We start from the raw sequence: 15701 nt of genomic DNA on the forward strand, positions 1-15701 counted from the left end.
CATACACACTTTATAACATAACATACATCACACCTTCACATTTCAATCATCAAGAAACAGATTTCCTCTTTTACCAGCCTACTAGTATCCCTGAGGATCCATAGGGGGTCCCCTCTACACGTGAACCATTAACATTTACAACCTGATTCCAAGGCCGTCCCCATACCCCGTCCGGTATGGGCGCCAAAACCATGAACCTCAATACCCCGTCCGGTATGAGGGTGAAACGGGCCGTCCCCATACCCCGTCCGGTATGGGCGCCAAAACTATGAACCTCAATACCCCGTCCGGTATGAGGGTGAAACGGGCCGTCCCCATACTCCGTCTGGTATAGGCGTCAAAACACATAAGGTCTCCATACCCCGTCCGGTATGAGAGACCACGTTCCCGGTAGGGTTCCCTACGGACCCGGTCCGTCCACCATCTCCCAGGATATCTACTCAGGCTGTCCATATTTTCCACTTATCAATTCACATAACCTTTTTGCCCTTTTTTTTGGTCTCAATCATCCAATCATACACAATATATAAACTAGTAATTGACACCAAATAAGACAACATAATATCAGATTAATCATAATATCAACCATAATAAAAGAAACCATGATTCATGGTACGAGACCATAACATAATTACATCAAACATCATTCTGCATTTAATACTGAAAATTAGATCAAACAATAACAGACCAACACTGTATCAGACTTGGGCTCCATTAGCAACCTAAATCAATTATACATCTATAAAGTCACAAAGTACAATTTAATTATTTATTTAACTTTAATACCGTGATAGGAAACAAGGTGAGGGGTCCTTATTTATTTCGGGGTCTGAAATCGACTCTACAGTGCGCCTACGGGCTGTCCCTAATTTTTCTGAATTTTTTTGGGAAAACTAAAAAAGTACTACCGGTACCTGCACATGACCCAAAAAATCCCAAATCAGACCTAGGGCCCCTTTCGGCCAATATCGAAATTCCGGCACGGCCGTGCTCCGGCGACGGCGCCGCCGCAAGCGGCGGCGATTCGCCTCGGGTTGGCCATTTTGGGCCGAATTCGGCCACATTTGCATCGGTTCCTGCGATAAAACAACCCCAAGGCCCTCGGTGGGCCAAAAAATCACGAAGAACCGAAACTTACCGACGGCGGTGCTCTCGGGTGCGGCGGTTCCTCCGACGTGAGTTGCGTTTTGATATTTGGCTCCGATCAACCTGTAGATAAAAGAATGGTGATCACAGTGGTATAAAATTTGCATCGAACGGAGGCCGGGAAGGGCCTCATCAGAGGGAAAAACAGAGGGAGGCGCGGCGGCGCTGCTGGGCTTCGGCTTGGTTTTCCGACCGTTTAGCCGGTGGTTTGGCTCCAGTTTGGCCATAGGCGGACTCAGCATTGAAAAACGAGTAAGGGGGAGAAAATTTACCTCGATCGGTGGTCGGAAACTTCCCTAGTGCAGCGGCCGGCTCCTCCTGCGTCTGGTTCTTCTTCTCCGGCGAGGCACTGGTGGCTAGGGTTTTTGTGGTCAGGTGTGGGTGGGGTTATTTATACCCTTTGCCTTTTAATCTCAACCGTCCATCAAGATTAAATATAGACCGTTCGATCGTGATTTAATTGGGATTAAATCTGGGTCGTCCGTGCATGATTGAATCTGGGTCGTCCTTGCGCACGTTTGATCTGGGCCATCCGTGCTCGTGGGAATGGATCTGGGTCGTCCGATCGCGCGCACGCGGATCGCCCACGTGGCCCGTTCCCTGGTCAGCGTTTCCTTGCCACACGGCGGGTTCTGGTTGGCCGGGCTGCTGACCGGGCCGCTGACATGGCTGATGAGGTGGGTGCTGACGTGGCACAATTTTTCTAAATTACGTTTTGACCCCCGGTTTCTAATTTTCTTTTCAAAAACACCAACAGAATCCAAATTTTCACCCCTTATTTTCAAAATCAATTTCAATTAAATCCAAATAATATTTTTACCCAATCTTATCATTATTATTATTTTTATTTTCATTAAATTAAATTAAAATCAAATAAATAAAAATAAAAAAAATAATAAAATAAAATTTTATTTTACTTGGGTGTTACAATAACATTTTATGGTTATAACAACAAAAAAGGATCTAAAATTACATACATTTATCATAGATATGGGGATTTAGCATCTAAATTACTCTTACCCTTCCCTGGATCTCTAACAATGTGAGTCTCTTTCGCAGTATTGAACTCTTTTTATTCCACGGCCTTTTTGTGATGCGTCGGTCCTCGTAAATTTTGGAGGGGTTCTCGACCTTCTACCCTTTGCCACCACACACTCTTCCTCTCTCCCTTTTGATTTCCTACACCTCGTCTTTCCTCCCCCTTTCTGCTGCCAATAGTTCCTCTTAGGATTTTTTTTTTATCTCTTATTTATAAAAATCAGGTCCTTTATATAGCAGAAGGAATTAAATTGTGGTCATCCATTGCAAGATGAAACCTCGGCTATCCAAAGACATCCTCTTATTCTTGGCCGCGCGATCTGCCACGCAGTTCACAAGTGGTGTGATTAGATTTGTCCAACATCTTTCGGATGTGGCCTGCTGTGTGTCTCACATCGATTGGTTATTTAGACACTTTAATTGAGGAGGTGCTAGAGACTTTGAAAATTATGATTTTGCCTCTAAATAAAAGATGTCTTTTCCATTTAATATTTTTTAATTTACAATTTTTTCCTTAATTTCTTAAATTATTCAGTATAACCCATATGCATTATTTTTTTCTTAACTTATACAATGTTTTAGACATATTTAAATTTTTTTATGACTTTATATATATGTTTTTTATTGTACTTAATTATGTATGTGTAATTTCACGTTGAATCAACAAGAAAATTTCTGCTACAATCTAAACTTGTTGGTTTAAGGAGACGAAATAAACACATGTTAGGTGACTTAACCTCTATAAATTCGAGTTTTCAATCTCTCAACCATTCTTCATTTACTTTTTATAATATTTATTACTTGTTCGCACTTCATTATTCTTTATGAAGCTCAAAAAATTATTAAACTTTTAGAAACTTTATTCACCACATTCTTCAGTTACCTTAGATATTTGGGCCAACAATATAGACAAAAGATAGCTAAAAAATAAGATAAAATTATCATTTGGATGAGTAATATATATAATAATGGGTTGAATAATTAGGTCTTGAACTTTTAATAAAAGGCCCAATTAGTTTTTACCAAATATGTTTTAGGGTTAAGAACATGGAAGCGAAAGCACTATAAGTATGTCATATCTCCCATTGCTAACACAATTAGGTTACAACAGAAAAACCTAGCCGCTAGAAGAAAACATACGATATTCGTCTGTATTAGAGAGAGCTCCCTCATACGCGTAAAACTGAAGGCAAGGTAAGTGTGTTTCATTACTAGATTGTTTTAAATCTAATATCCAAAGGTGTGATTACAGGTAGCCAGGAAAAAGGGCGTTACTTGTGAGAAAAGAAGAGGTAAATTTTTTTTATTCCAATCGTTAAAAATTTAAACCTCTTTATTTTAATCGAGAATCCTTATAAAGATTACTGAAACTTTTGGATTTTATTATGTCATAATATTTTTACCGGCTTTCTTCACAGATCTCGTGACTCTAAAGATAGTTTATTATTCCGATCACAAAGTAAACATGGTAAATGATTACTGTTACTCTTAAACTAGGGCTAATGATTTTATATATGTTGATTTTTTGCTTTACTTTTTTATTTGTATTTTTAAGCATGAGATTCAGATATCGTCATGTTTAGAGTTTACACTGAAAACTTTTTATCTTTATGTTTATATCAACATCCTCTTTAATGAAGAAGAATCATATAAATTATGCAATAATAATTATTTAGCCATATTTTGTCGATTTTATTCCTAATTATATGTATTTGAGAAAGGCCCTGACTAACTATTTGGTTATGAATCGGTTATAGAATCGATGGGCGACCTTGGTTACCATTTAATTTTTTTTATTCTCAACTTTTTCATTTCACTATACATCTTACACATTAATTATCATTTAATTCATTTACTTTTTTTTGAGGAATTTAATTTAATTTACTTTATTTTTTTAGAGTTTAAATTTTTGTATAGAAGATAAAATGATTGCAAATATCTAAACCTTATCTTCTTTTTCTTTATAAATGCTGGGATCATATAAAGGAAATGTTTTAAACAGAGAAAAATATTGTTTTAAATTATGTATTTTCTGGCTTATAAAATCTAATTTATTTGAGAAAAACTTAAAAAAAAAATTTAGTTTTGATATATACAAATTTCTTAAAATTTATTTTTCTGAATTTAGTTTTTTTTTTTCACTTTAAGATTTCGTATTTAGTTTAATTTTCTTTTATTTTTTTAAAAACTTTAGTTTATTCTGTCTTGTAAATTAATGAAAGATTAAATTAAGCAATTGCGCTTAATTTATTCTATATATACTATAAATTATATTATTTTCATAAAAAATTATGTAATGTTTGAAATAATCAACATATGATCTATGACTCAAGTATAAAATGTATATTTTTGCATTTTGTTTAAATATATTTTATTTTTGTTTACTTCTAAATTTTAATTTTTTGATATTTAAAATAAAATAACAATTTTTATATTTAATATAAAAATTTAACAGAATTATTTTATGTTCTTAGGAAACATGCCACTAATATCATTACTTTTATAATAATGTATTTTTTTATTTCTATTTATTAAAAGAAAAATAAATAAATATATAATTTTAATTATGTATAAAAATAATTTAAAATGAAAATACTATTTTATATGAAGCTTTATTAATTGTATACAATATTTTATCTTGGTTATTCAATTCTTTTTATAAAATCTAATAACTAAGTGGTTATTTATAAAGTAGTAAAATTTTCATTAATAAATATAACTAACTAAAATTATTTTTTTAGTTTCTCTCCATTAAAATTACGTTTCTGTCCAAAATCCCATTCTAAAAAAGAAAAAGTTATTGAAAGCGCTCAGGGGTAATTCAGTCAATCAACAAAAATTCAAGGGGTCTCTGCTATCTTTCTCGGCCTCTGTTTTCCCTACTTAGAAACCGACCTTCACCATTGATTTTCTTTTTCCCTTTCATACCCTGAATTCTCAAAACCCTAACGAAGTTACTTCTCTGTCTTTCTGTTTCTTTAGTCTTCTTTTTTATTACGACTCTATTTAAATCTGATTAAACTCAGAATCTCGTCTTCAATTCAAGCCTATCCGAAATCAAACCCACCAATTGAGACGTATATACAAGCGCATCCAAATATGGGTGTATAGATATGGGCACAGGTATTCAAGTCTTATTTTGGTCTTGATTTGTTTTTCTTTTTGTTTGTAGTCAGGACGAGGAGGAATTGGTTGGGGTTTTGTATCTGGTTTGATCCGGTAGTCATGGCTAACGGTACGGATTCGGGGGAATTTCTGGTACTGTCACGGGTTAGAACGGGCTTGAAGAGGGAGTTTGAGTTTGCATTGAAGGTGCAGTCTGAGATCTGTGGCTCATTGGGACGAACGCGGTCAAGGAAAACCATGAACGGGATGTTGAATAATGCCGCAATTAGCAACCAGAGTGCCAAGAAAAATGGCAACAAGAAATTGAAGAGCTGTGACTTGAAGGAGGCCGGCACGAATAAGGATGTCGACAAAGATCAAGGCATGCGAAATTTGGGGGACCCTATGAAGATTGACGAAGCTGGAATTAATGAGGAAGAAGAAGAAGCCAAGAGTGATGTGTTGGACTTTGAGGAAGCAAAGGTTGATTCGCCTGAGTCAGTGAAAGAGGTGGGTGGTTATGATGAGGCTATAATGCACATTGGTGAGGAAGAGTCTGTTTTAATGGAACTGGGGAAATCCATGCGTGAAGAGGAGCAGGAGAAGACTAGACAAGAGGGAGGTGAAGGAGCCGAGAAGTCTTTATCAAATGGTCACGGTTTTAAGTTTGAAGCGGAGCAAAGGAAGGATAAAGATGAAAAGAATGACTACGGAAAAGCCGGAATGGACAAGGAAAAGCATGGAAGTGAACTCCAATTGAAAGAACCCGATAAGGCCTTGGTGGATGTTCGAGAAGAAAATAAAGAAGATTTGGTGGAAGATGTTTTGAAGAAGAAAGAAATAAGTTTACTCAATGTGGCGGATTCTAAGGGCTCTCCAGTTACCATTTTGCGATGTGTTAATAATGTTAAGGTGGGAACTGGGTTGGTTGAAAAGCCTTCAAGGAGGTTTACTCGGTCATTATTGAAACCGAAGGTGGAGATCAGTAAGAAATCTGCCCCGATAAGTGATTCCCATAAGACCAGTGTCAAAGGAATTGGTGATCGGGGTAATGGTAAAGGAACAGATTATGGGAGTTGTCCAACAGTTGCTACTCCTACAAAGCTGGGGATGAAAATTTCAACAAGGAGTTTCCCCACAAAGTTGAAAGATCTTCTTGATTCGGGTATACTAGAGGGAGTTGATGTGAAATACCTACGAGGTTCGAAGGTAAAAATTTATTTACATTTCACGTATGAAACTTTATGAGCATCGTCTTTTTTTTTTTTCGGGGTGGGGGTTTTCATGTGAATGGTTCATGGTTATATTTCAGGCAAGAGGAAGAGGTACTGCTACAGGCCTTAGAGGAGTAATTGTAGGCTCAGGAATATTGTGTTTTTGCAGTGCTTGCAATGGAAATGAAGTAAGTAATATGTCATTTAAATAGCATTATTCTTATGGAAACATAGGAATTTTGAAAACATCAATTATCATTTTGTGATGATAACTTTCCTAGATTTTTTTATCAAGTTTGATTACTTTTCAAAATCCTGTTGTTAGATTGTGAATCCAACAGTATATGAGTTGCATGCGGGTAGTTCCAATAAGCGTCCACCAGAGTATATTTTCCTGGAGAATGGGAACACTCTCCGTGATGTAATGAATGCATGCAAGGATGCTTCATTGGGAAAGCTGGAGGAAACACTTAGCAAAGCAGTTGGTCCATTCATGAAGAAATCAAGATTTTGTTTGAATTGCAGAGGTATCTGCTACATAATTCTTATAAATAATAGTGTTTTGTTAGGCTTTTTTCTATTAATGCTCTTGCAAACTATTAAACAGAATATCTATTTTCTCATCATAGGGTCTTTTCCTGAACTTGGAACTGGGAAAACAATGGTTCTATGTAACTCATGCATGGGTTTGAAGGACTCTAAACAGGACTTGCTACTAGAATCTAAACAAGACTCACAACAGGAGCTTAAACTTAGCTCTCCTATGACTACTGATGTTGTTGTTGGGTAGGTGTCTTACTCTATTATTTGTTGGCACTGTTTGATACTGTTATATATAGTAGTGAATTCATTTCATTATTCCCATTTCTGCTGATATTTAGAAGATGATGTACTTGGCATTCATAATCCTGGTTTTGCATGGAGGCCTGATGTGTTTTCTTATCAATAGTAGAGAATCTTTTCCTTCGGGAGGACATGGGTTATATACCTATATATTACTGTATTCCATGCTAGCTGTGGAATCTGGAATTAGTTCCACTCCAAGGTTTATTGTATTAGCTACTGTTGGCTTCTATAATACTTGTGTTATCATATAGTTTAAAAAGTTGCATGCATGTCAGTGGCTTTTGTGCAATTTTCTGATGCTAATTTATATTGATTACTTCCAAATTCTGTTCATTGAGGTGCATCTTCTCCAAACTTTGATCCAACATTTTGCTGTTGTCAGAAATTTATTATTCAAGAATCAGTAGAACATGCACATGCACCAGAAGAAGAAGCACATGCTATCTTTAAGTTAGTTTTATCTTGGTGTTGGAGTGTAATGATATCTAATTTACTTATTTTTTTTGAAATAAAAATGTGATGTATATATTAATAAGATACCAAAAAAGGAGATACCACCCATATACAAAAGATTTACAATTGTGTTAATGTATCAATAACATTCTTAAAATCTACATCATTAATAATGTCGTAATCTAACAAATAGACCCAAAATAGTGAATCCATCCATCTTTTAATCTATTAATGCTATTCTCATCAAAAGTTCTACCATTTCTCTCTTCCAAATGACCCAAAAGACCATAGACCATGCACCATAAGCTGTAGGTGGTCAGACACCACAATAAAAGATGATTACATATTTCCTCATCCTTCAGGCAGCAGTAACAGCTATTCACCAACACCCTTCCTATAATTCTCAACTTGTCAATACTTAATGTTTTCTCCCAGCCATTCACCAATCTCCAATTTACTTATCCTCTTATCTTCTAGTTTCTGACATTTCCTCTTTGAGGTTTTTAGATCACCATCACCATCACCAAATTTGGTTTCAAAGCCGGCATCCAGTGCACTGCGAAATAACAGTCAGGGAAGGATAACCAAAAAGTAAGTTTGTTTTTTTTTTTTTTCTGGAAATTCAAATTTCTGCTTGGCAATGGAGTATCAAAGTCTGCATGGTTGGTCTGATCAGAATTCTAATTTTGTCCATTTTTGATGTCCTTTTAAAAGGGATCTGCGGTTGCATAAACGAGTTTTGGAGACAGATATTTTACCAGATGGAACTGAAGTAGGATATTTTGTCCGTGGACAGGTTGTTGAAATTAAAATGTCTAAGCTGAAGTCTTTTCTTTTTTTTTTTTTGGCTTATAGTTGTATTTTCTTTTTTCCTGAGCAATTATATTTGTCACAGAAAATGCTGGTAGGCTATAAAAAGGGGCCTGCAATACTTTGCACCTGCTGCAACTCGGAGGTAATTTTCTTCCAGAAGTTGTGTTCTTGTATTCTTTGTCAGACACCTCATTTTCTATGCATAATGAGCAGGTCAGTCCTTCACAGTTTGAAGCTCATGCTGGTTGGGCAACTCGGCGTAAGCCGTAAGTATACATGCAAACTTGAGTAATTTTTGTGAAATTATGTGGTCTATGGTGGTAAGGCCTAGAGTAGGCTTGCTATTGACACTTTCTGGTGTTGTCAATATTTTCCTGCGAGATGTCCATGTGGTCTTGTGCCATGTGATATTTGGGAGGAGGATTTGCAGAATTTTGTAGAAATGGTTTATGTAGTTCACTTTGCTCTCATTTGCAGTTTCCAACACATCTACACATCAAATGGCGTTTCTCTTCATGAACTATCAGTAGCTATGCAGAGGAGCCAGCAGGCTTGTCCTTCTACCAATGATAATGATAATGATAATGATGATCTCTGCAGCATCTGTGCTGATGGCGGTAATCTTATGTGCTGTGATGCATGTCCACGGGCATTTCACTCAGGTTAGAGCTCTTCAGATACTAATAGTTTGTACTATTTTTGAACAATAAAATTGTGAAAGCTAGAAATAATGCCGGATGAGTGCTTGATTTTTGGTTGGTAAAGTTAGTGGATGTATTACATGAGAATCAGGATTTGGATTTTGCTCATATCTTCTAGTTACTGAAGAGAGGTTTACATTCCATTGCATAATCTTCTGGCCTAGTGGACCTCCTAAGATATAAAAAAAATACTTATTGGAAGTAGTCGGATAAATTATTTGCTAGCTATAGAGCTTCAACATACAACTGTGTGTAGGTTAGTTTAAAGTAGAAAACAGAAGGTACTGAACCAAATTATTTGTCAAGTAACAGTTACAAGTTAGTCATGTTCCAAACTTCATAACTCATCACCAATGTCTTGTGGTGTCTGTATCCTTTCATCTCCCATTATTTGCGGCTATCTGATTAAATATCAGTCCCATACATCATGTCTAAACTAATCTAGGGGATGCAGATTTATCTTAGCCCACATAGGGCTTAGAAGCAGTAAAAGACACGACTACCGAATATTTAGTTTCTCTTTTGCAGCTTGTTCTTCTTAAATTCAAATTAGTGGTTTTTGCTTTCCACTTTTTTGCATTTAAATTGCTTATACCTTTCTTAGTGCTTACGTAAAATTATTTTCCATATATTTCAAGTCATTTGACCTCATGCATAAAATTGCTAAAAGATTTTAATATTTCTTTGCTTCTTTTTATTTTAACGAAGATGTTGGACCAATATGATTTTATAACAATAGCACATTTAAATGCTTGTTGTGCGGAACTTGCTCTTGCGCCATAGTTTGCTTCTCGGTTTCTCCCGGAGGTTGATTCTGCGATAAGAATCTAATTTCCTTGAAGTTGAGTACGTCAATATTCTTCTATGCACTAGTTAGCTTGGTAAGTTTGTGGCACTCTTGCGACAGGTTGTCGAGATAGTTCTTTCTTTTGGCCCTTTTTTCTAGCTTGTATATGCTGTTTGGCTATCATGTAACTAGGTAACTTTGTTTCTTCAGTTCTTCAAAATAGACTTCATCTCTTGTTTAGATTGCAGGTTCTCATGTTCTTATTAAGTTCTCATTGATTTTATGCCACCATATTTTTACAAGTTCATCCATTTCTTTTTTGGATCCGAGGAACAAAACAAGGAATAGAATATCCTTAAGTCCTGGTGTCCATGCGGATCAAAATACAAACTCCTCAGGTGGGTGGAGGATGGGCCTACAGCTGTAACCAGTTCTAGCGGTTGGTCACAGGATTGACCAACCCAACTAATTTCATCTTCGCTAATTTGATCCTTCGTGCTTCTGACATATTGTGCTAACTGAAATATCATTGAATTAAGTCAATCATGGGTGAAATCAGGATCCAATCTTTGGACAAGCTAGTAGCTTCTACTTTTACCATCTTGGTAATGTCTCTTGCATTATCTTCGAACTTGTATCCAATCAGCGTCAACCTTCTACAACTGACCTGTTTTGCAAATCTTGGACAGTTTGCCTAGTTTGTGTGTGGTGAAAGTTTTGAAGCTCTTCTGGAAGTGTATTAACCATATCTTGAAATGTATGCATAGAATTTTTAGATGCATCTACATTAGGACCTAAAGCATCTGACTGGCATCAAAGCATCAAATATTTTTTATGAACTCATCTAATTGATGAAATAAACCTTTAAGAGGTTGAATTGGCTCTCTTTATCTTTTTCCCTTCTTGAAAGAGGAGGTTGAATTGGTCTGAGGGAAGCATTCTAGTTAAACCAGTTTGGGAAAGAGTCAAAACAGAGTATGTTTCATGATATCTGTTTATTGGTCATGTGCCATGTGCTAGTTGTCACTGAGGACATCGTGGCTCTGGCAATATATGTGGCTTTGAAGCAGTGTTATACTTGGCGCTTGGTGCGACGTGTTATGCACAGAACATTTGCGAACTGGAGAAGCAGCATCGGTTTGTTCTCTTTCCAGCTAGTGGTGGGTGTTCTAAGGGTTTTTCGCCAAGAGGATCTCGGTATAGCCCAGAGGGACCTGTCTGAAGCCAGTTATGGTGGCAGTGATTGTTAATTTTTACTGGTTGTTGGGGGATCTTAGATGGGATAGATTTTTTAAGGTTACATTTTTTTTTCCGTCTCAGATGGATGGAATTTGTGGAGGAGAATCATGAGATTTTGGGTGTTTTAACTTTTAGCTAAATTACCAATTGAGGTAGGACAAATTAAAGTTGATTTGCCTACTTGAGGATTTGGGTAACCTAGATATTATACCTAGGTTCTTAAGCATCACATTTAAGTATTAATTGAATTCAAAGATACTGAGAAAATTATCAGAACCATTTTTATTGGCTGATTATGATCTCAAGGGTGACATTATAGAAGGTATTATAGATTTTCCCCCAGTAGAAGTAGGCTAAAAATACGGTGAAGTAAAAGTAATTTCTGAAATAGCAGGGCTGCTGCTATGGCCCATAAATGGTTAGGATTAGAAAGGTGATTGTTGTGGGAATTTTTCTGAGCTTTTTTATATCAAGTACCTTACCTTGTGTCTGGAGCACTTCAGTTAGTTTTATTATTATCCTTAATGGATTGGTTGGTTGACATGATCTAATAATGGAATATTTCAGAATGTCTTTCTTTACCTGAAGTTCCTGGAGGAACTTGGTTCTGTAGATATTGTCAGAATGTGTTTCAGAAAGAAAGGTTTGTGGAGCGCAATGCCAATGCTCTTGCAGCTGGAAGGGTTGCTGGAGTAGATGCAATTGAACAAATTACCAAGCGATGCATTCGTATTGTCAATTCCCCTGGTTCTGAACTTGGCAGTGTATGCGTGTTATGCAGGTTAAGTATACACTATTCTCACACTTCAGTAGAAGCATACCATCGGCCCTTCTTTTTTTTTTTGCTACCTTTTTTCATAATATCTTGTGCTTGAAGTATCCATGTACTCCATAATTGATTTGGTGACTGTTTTAGTCCATTGGCAAAAATTTTATTAAATAATTGATGATTTATATGTTACAAGGTACAGAAGTATGCTCATGTTGCTTCAGTTTACAATTTTCATATACATGCTCATTCTTACTTTTTGTTTCCTTTCATCAGAGCTTGATTTATTCTCTCATGTCCTGATATTTTCAGGGGCCATAGTTTTAGCAAGTCAGGTTTTGGCCCTCGCACTGTTATTATTTGTGATCAGGTATATTCTTGACTCAGATTTGTTTATAGTTAACAAATCTTCAAATTTTAACTTTATTACTGCTTATTTTTGTTTTGTCCAGTGTGAAAAAGAATTTCATGTTGGCTGTCTGAGGGATCACAACATTGATGACCTTAAGGTGTTTTGATTTCCTGCTTTATGATGCATCATTTCTTATGTTGGTCGTTTTTTACTAGTGCATTTTGACACCTGCTATTCAACAGGTATTGCCGGAAGGACAATGGTTCTGTTGCAAAGAATGCCAGAAAATTAATTCTGCTTTGAACAAGTTGATAATTCGTGGTGAAGAGAAGCTACCAGATTCGTTTCTGAATGTTATAAAGAAAAAGCATGTGGAAAATGGTCCTCAGAGGACAAGTAATCTTGATGTAAGATGGAGGGTTCTTAGTGGGAAAATGGCCTCGTCAGATGCTAGGAGGCTGCTTTCCAGTGCAGTTGCTATCCTTCATGTGAGTAAATTATATGCTGTTAACGTAATAATTAGCTGGGATTTCGTGTAATATTGATATCCTAGTGAAGAATATTTATTTATCTCATGATGGTCAGATTTCTTCTATTTCTCATGTACATGAGTTTTTTCTTTTGAAAAAAATTTAATTGTAGCTACATTTCTGTTTAGAACTTTGTAAATGTAGCCTGTGCATAGCGTAATTTCTGTTGAATACTTAATAAGCTTGTTGTTCTGAAGGTCTGATTGATTTTTTTTTCTTCCATCTCCACTTGGTTATGTGCTTTAGGATCGTTTTGATCCTATTAGTGAATCTGGATCTAGAGGGGATCTCATACCGGCTATGGTTTATGGGTGAGCATATTGCTCTATCCTTCCGTGCATCTTCATGCAATTTTTTTTCCTTGCAATTTGCTGATTGTTGATTGGATTTGTTCGTTCTTTCCAGAAGGCAAGTTAAAGGCCAGGATTTTGGTGGAATGTATTGTGCCATACTGACTGTGAAGTGAGGACCTTTCTTTTTCTTGCTTTTTGAACTTGGAGGGTCATTCCATGTTTCATTCACTAATAATCCTTGCTTGTTGTGCAGCCAAGTGATTGTGTCCGTTGGGGTTTTTAGGGTTTTCGGGACAGATCTGGCCGAGCTTCCTTTGGTTGCAACAAGTAATGAGTGCCAAGGACAGGTTGTCATAATACGTTATAATGCTTACTCTTCATTTCTTTTAGTTCTTATCCCCTTCCCAGTTCACCATGTGCATGGCCAGGCCTTTTGGAAGCTATTGAAACATAGGTTATAATTAGTACAGATGAATTTGAAAATCTTAAATTTAAAATATATTATTTTAGTTTTGTTACTATTGAACTAAGTATCAAATGAAGAATACATTTAAATAAGCCCACAAAAACAATTCGATTATTTTGAGCATACTTAAACTTTTTTCCCATGGGAGGCTGACAATTCTTTTTATTATCCCCAACAGGGTTACTTCCAGTGCTTATTCTCTTGTCTGGAGATGCTACTTGGCTTTTTAAATGTGAAGCATCTCGTGCTTCCAGCTGCTGAAGAAGCAAAATCTATTTGGACGGATAAATTTGGCTTTAACAGTATGACACAGAAAGAGGTGTGTGCAGCTAGCATTGTCCTTTCTTTGAGCTCATAGATCCGAAGACTAACTCATTCCTTGTTGCAGGTGGATGCTTACAGAAAGGATTACCTAATGATGATCTTTGAAGGGACATCAATGTTGCGTAAGCCAGTTCCGAAATGCCGGAAAGTAGTTAAACCTGATGTTAAATGTGATAAATCCGACAACTGAAGATTGCCTTTTTTCGGTTCAAGATGGAGAAGCAAGTTTTTTGAAGAGCCTTTTCCTGTATGTACAGGGTCCCCTTTTTTTTGTGTACAGAGAATAGAAATGCAGGTTTCATGCGGGCTTTTATAATTTTTTTTTGCTACACAGAAAAACTTCTAGAGAAGCTTCATATTTATTTATACCCAAGAAGGGGAAATTGAGGGGGGGAAATTTTGGGAACTTTGAGATGCTAATATAGGCTTTTCATCATGAAACATTACATTTAAATGCAGCATGTGTTTTGCATATGACTTGAATGTCTAGATGACTATTGTAGTATGATACCTATATGGCCATTGGCTGCTCTAAATTAAAAGCAGCAAAAACTTTGGCAGTTACTTACTCATCGTCGACAACTTCAATTGAAAGCAGCTTTTGTGCACATTATCTCTAAAACCAATGGTAAGAAATGTGCATGCAAAAGCTTAACTTGAAGTTACTGTTGTCGACGGTCCCATCCTTCTCTGCTTTTCTTATTTCATAATATTGTATTATTCATATTACAACATATCTTGGAGATTATTATGCCATATGTCAACTTCTCTGCTAGTTTGAAAGTTTGATTCATTTGGGTAAATGCATAAGAATTTGTTCGTGAAATTTCCTTGGTTTTTTCTATGTGAATGAACAACTGCAATCAATCAGGGCAGGGAGAAATTTAGTTTGTATACGAAAGTTGAAATTACGAATTTAATTTTTATACATATGCATATATGCATGGATTAATAACATAATTATTTGCACGAGTAGGAAAGATACATATATTCAATAATTGAAACTGATTATGTCAGGTGCTTGCAGTCTTAAGTGTGCCTGCGATCGTTTTTTTAAAAAATAACATAATTACGGATAAGTGGGCCAATTAGGGCTAATAATTATGAATAAATCCTGTCATTAGAAGCATGCATGCAGTCTAAATTGTACTTAATTTCCACAATATAAATTCGTACAAACTGGGACGTGTGGGTCATGAAAAGTTGTTGCTTAAAGCTAAAGTGGCCAACACCGATCTACTTTCATGGAAACTGTCTTCACCTAATATTATATTATATATACACATAACACACCACTGTAAGTCAACATTTAACCTACCAAACACTAGGTGAAGAGATAATTAAATTTATCTCCACTATATACATTTTGCCACAACTCAGAATATAATTGAGTTAATATTTGAATAACAATGTCTGTAAATTTATAATTTGTGTAAAGAAGTTGTAGCTAATTAGGGACCAATTAATAAACTAATCATTATTTAAACCTTAATATTATTTTCATCTATTTTTAAAAAAGGTATGAATTCGAATTTTTATCTGTGGACTTTTATGATAAGACAACTAATTATAAAGAAAATATTAGAGATTGAGCTCATGCATCAATCAAGAACCGACATTGGGAG

The 15701-nt window shown here is 35.9% G+C and overlaps 1 protein-coding gene across 2 annotated transcripts; it reads left to right on the top strand.

Annotated features, from left to right (window-relative positions):
- The first annotated feature begins 5058 nt into the window (after positions 1-5058).
- Positions 5059-14550, top strand: LOC110815542 (Acyl-CoA N-acyltransferase with RING/FYVE/PHD-type zinc finger domain-containing protein). Of its 2 annotated transcripts, XM_088213295.1 has the most exons (18): positions 5060-6498; positions 6602-6691; positions 6829-7030; positions 7133-7289; positions 8310-8393; positions 8517-8598; positions 8698-8757; positions 8829-8881; positions 9093-9277; positions 11910-12123; positions 12424-12481; positions 12564-12620; positions 12706-12951; positions 13240-13304; positions 13399-13455; positions 13540-13633; positions 13931-14071; positions 14141-14550. In XM_088213295.1, the coding sequence occupies exons 1-18, from the start codon at positions 5410-5412 to the stop codon at positions 14264-14266; spliced, it is 3060 nt and encodes a 1019-aa protein (XP_088069421.1). In that variant the 5' UTR covers positions 5060-5409; the 3' UTR covers positions 14267-14550. The 2 variants fall into 2 exon arrangements, with proteins under 2 accessions (XP_088069420.1, XP_088069421.1); XM_088213294.1 differs by having other exon boundaries at positions 5059-6498; positions 8517-8757.
- The last annotated feature ends 1151 nt before the right edge of the window (positions 14551-15701 follow it).

The sequence above is a fragment of the Carica papaya genome, chromosome 2 (assembly GCF_054855325.1).
Source record: "Carica papaya isolate Zhongbai chromosome 2, ASM5485532v1, whole genome shotgun sequence".
Taxonomy (NCBI): domain Eukaryota; kingdom Viridiplantae; phylum Streptophyta; class Magnoliopsida; order Brassicales; family Caricaceae; genus Carica; species Carica papaya.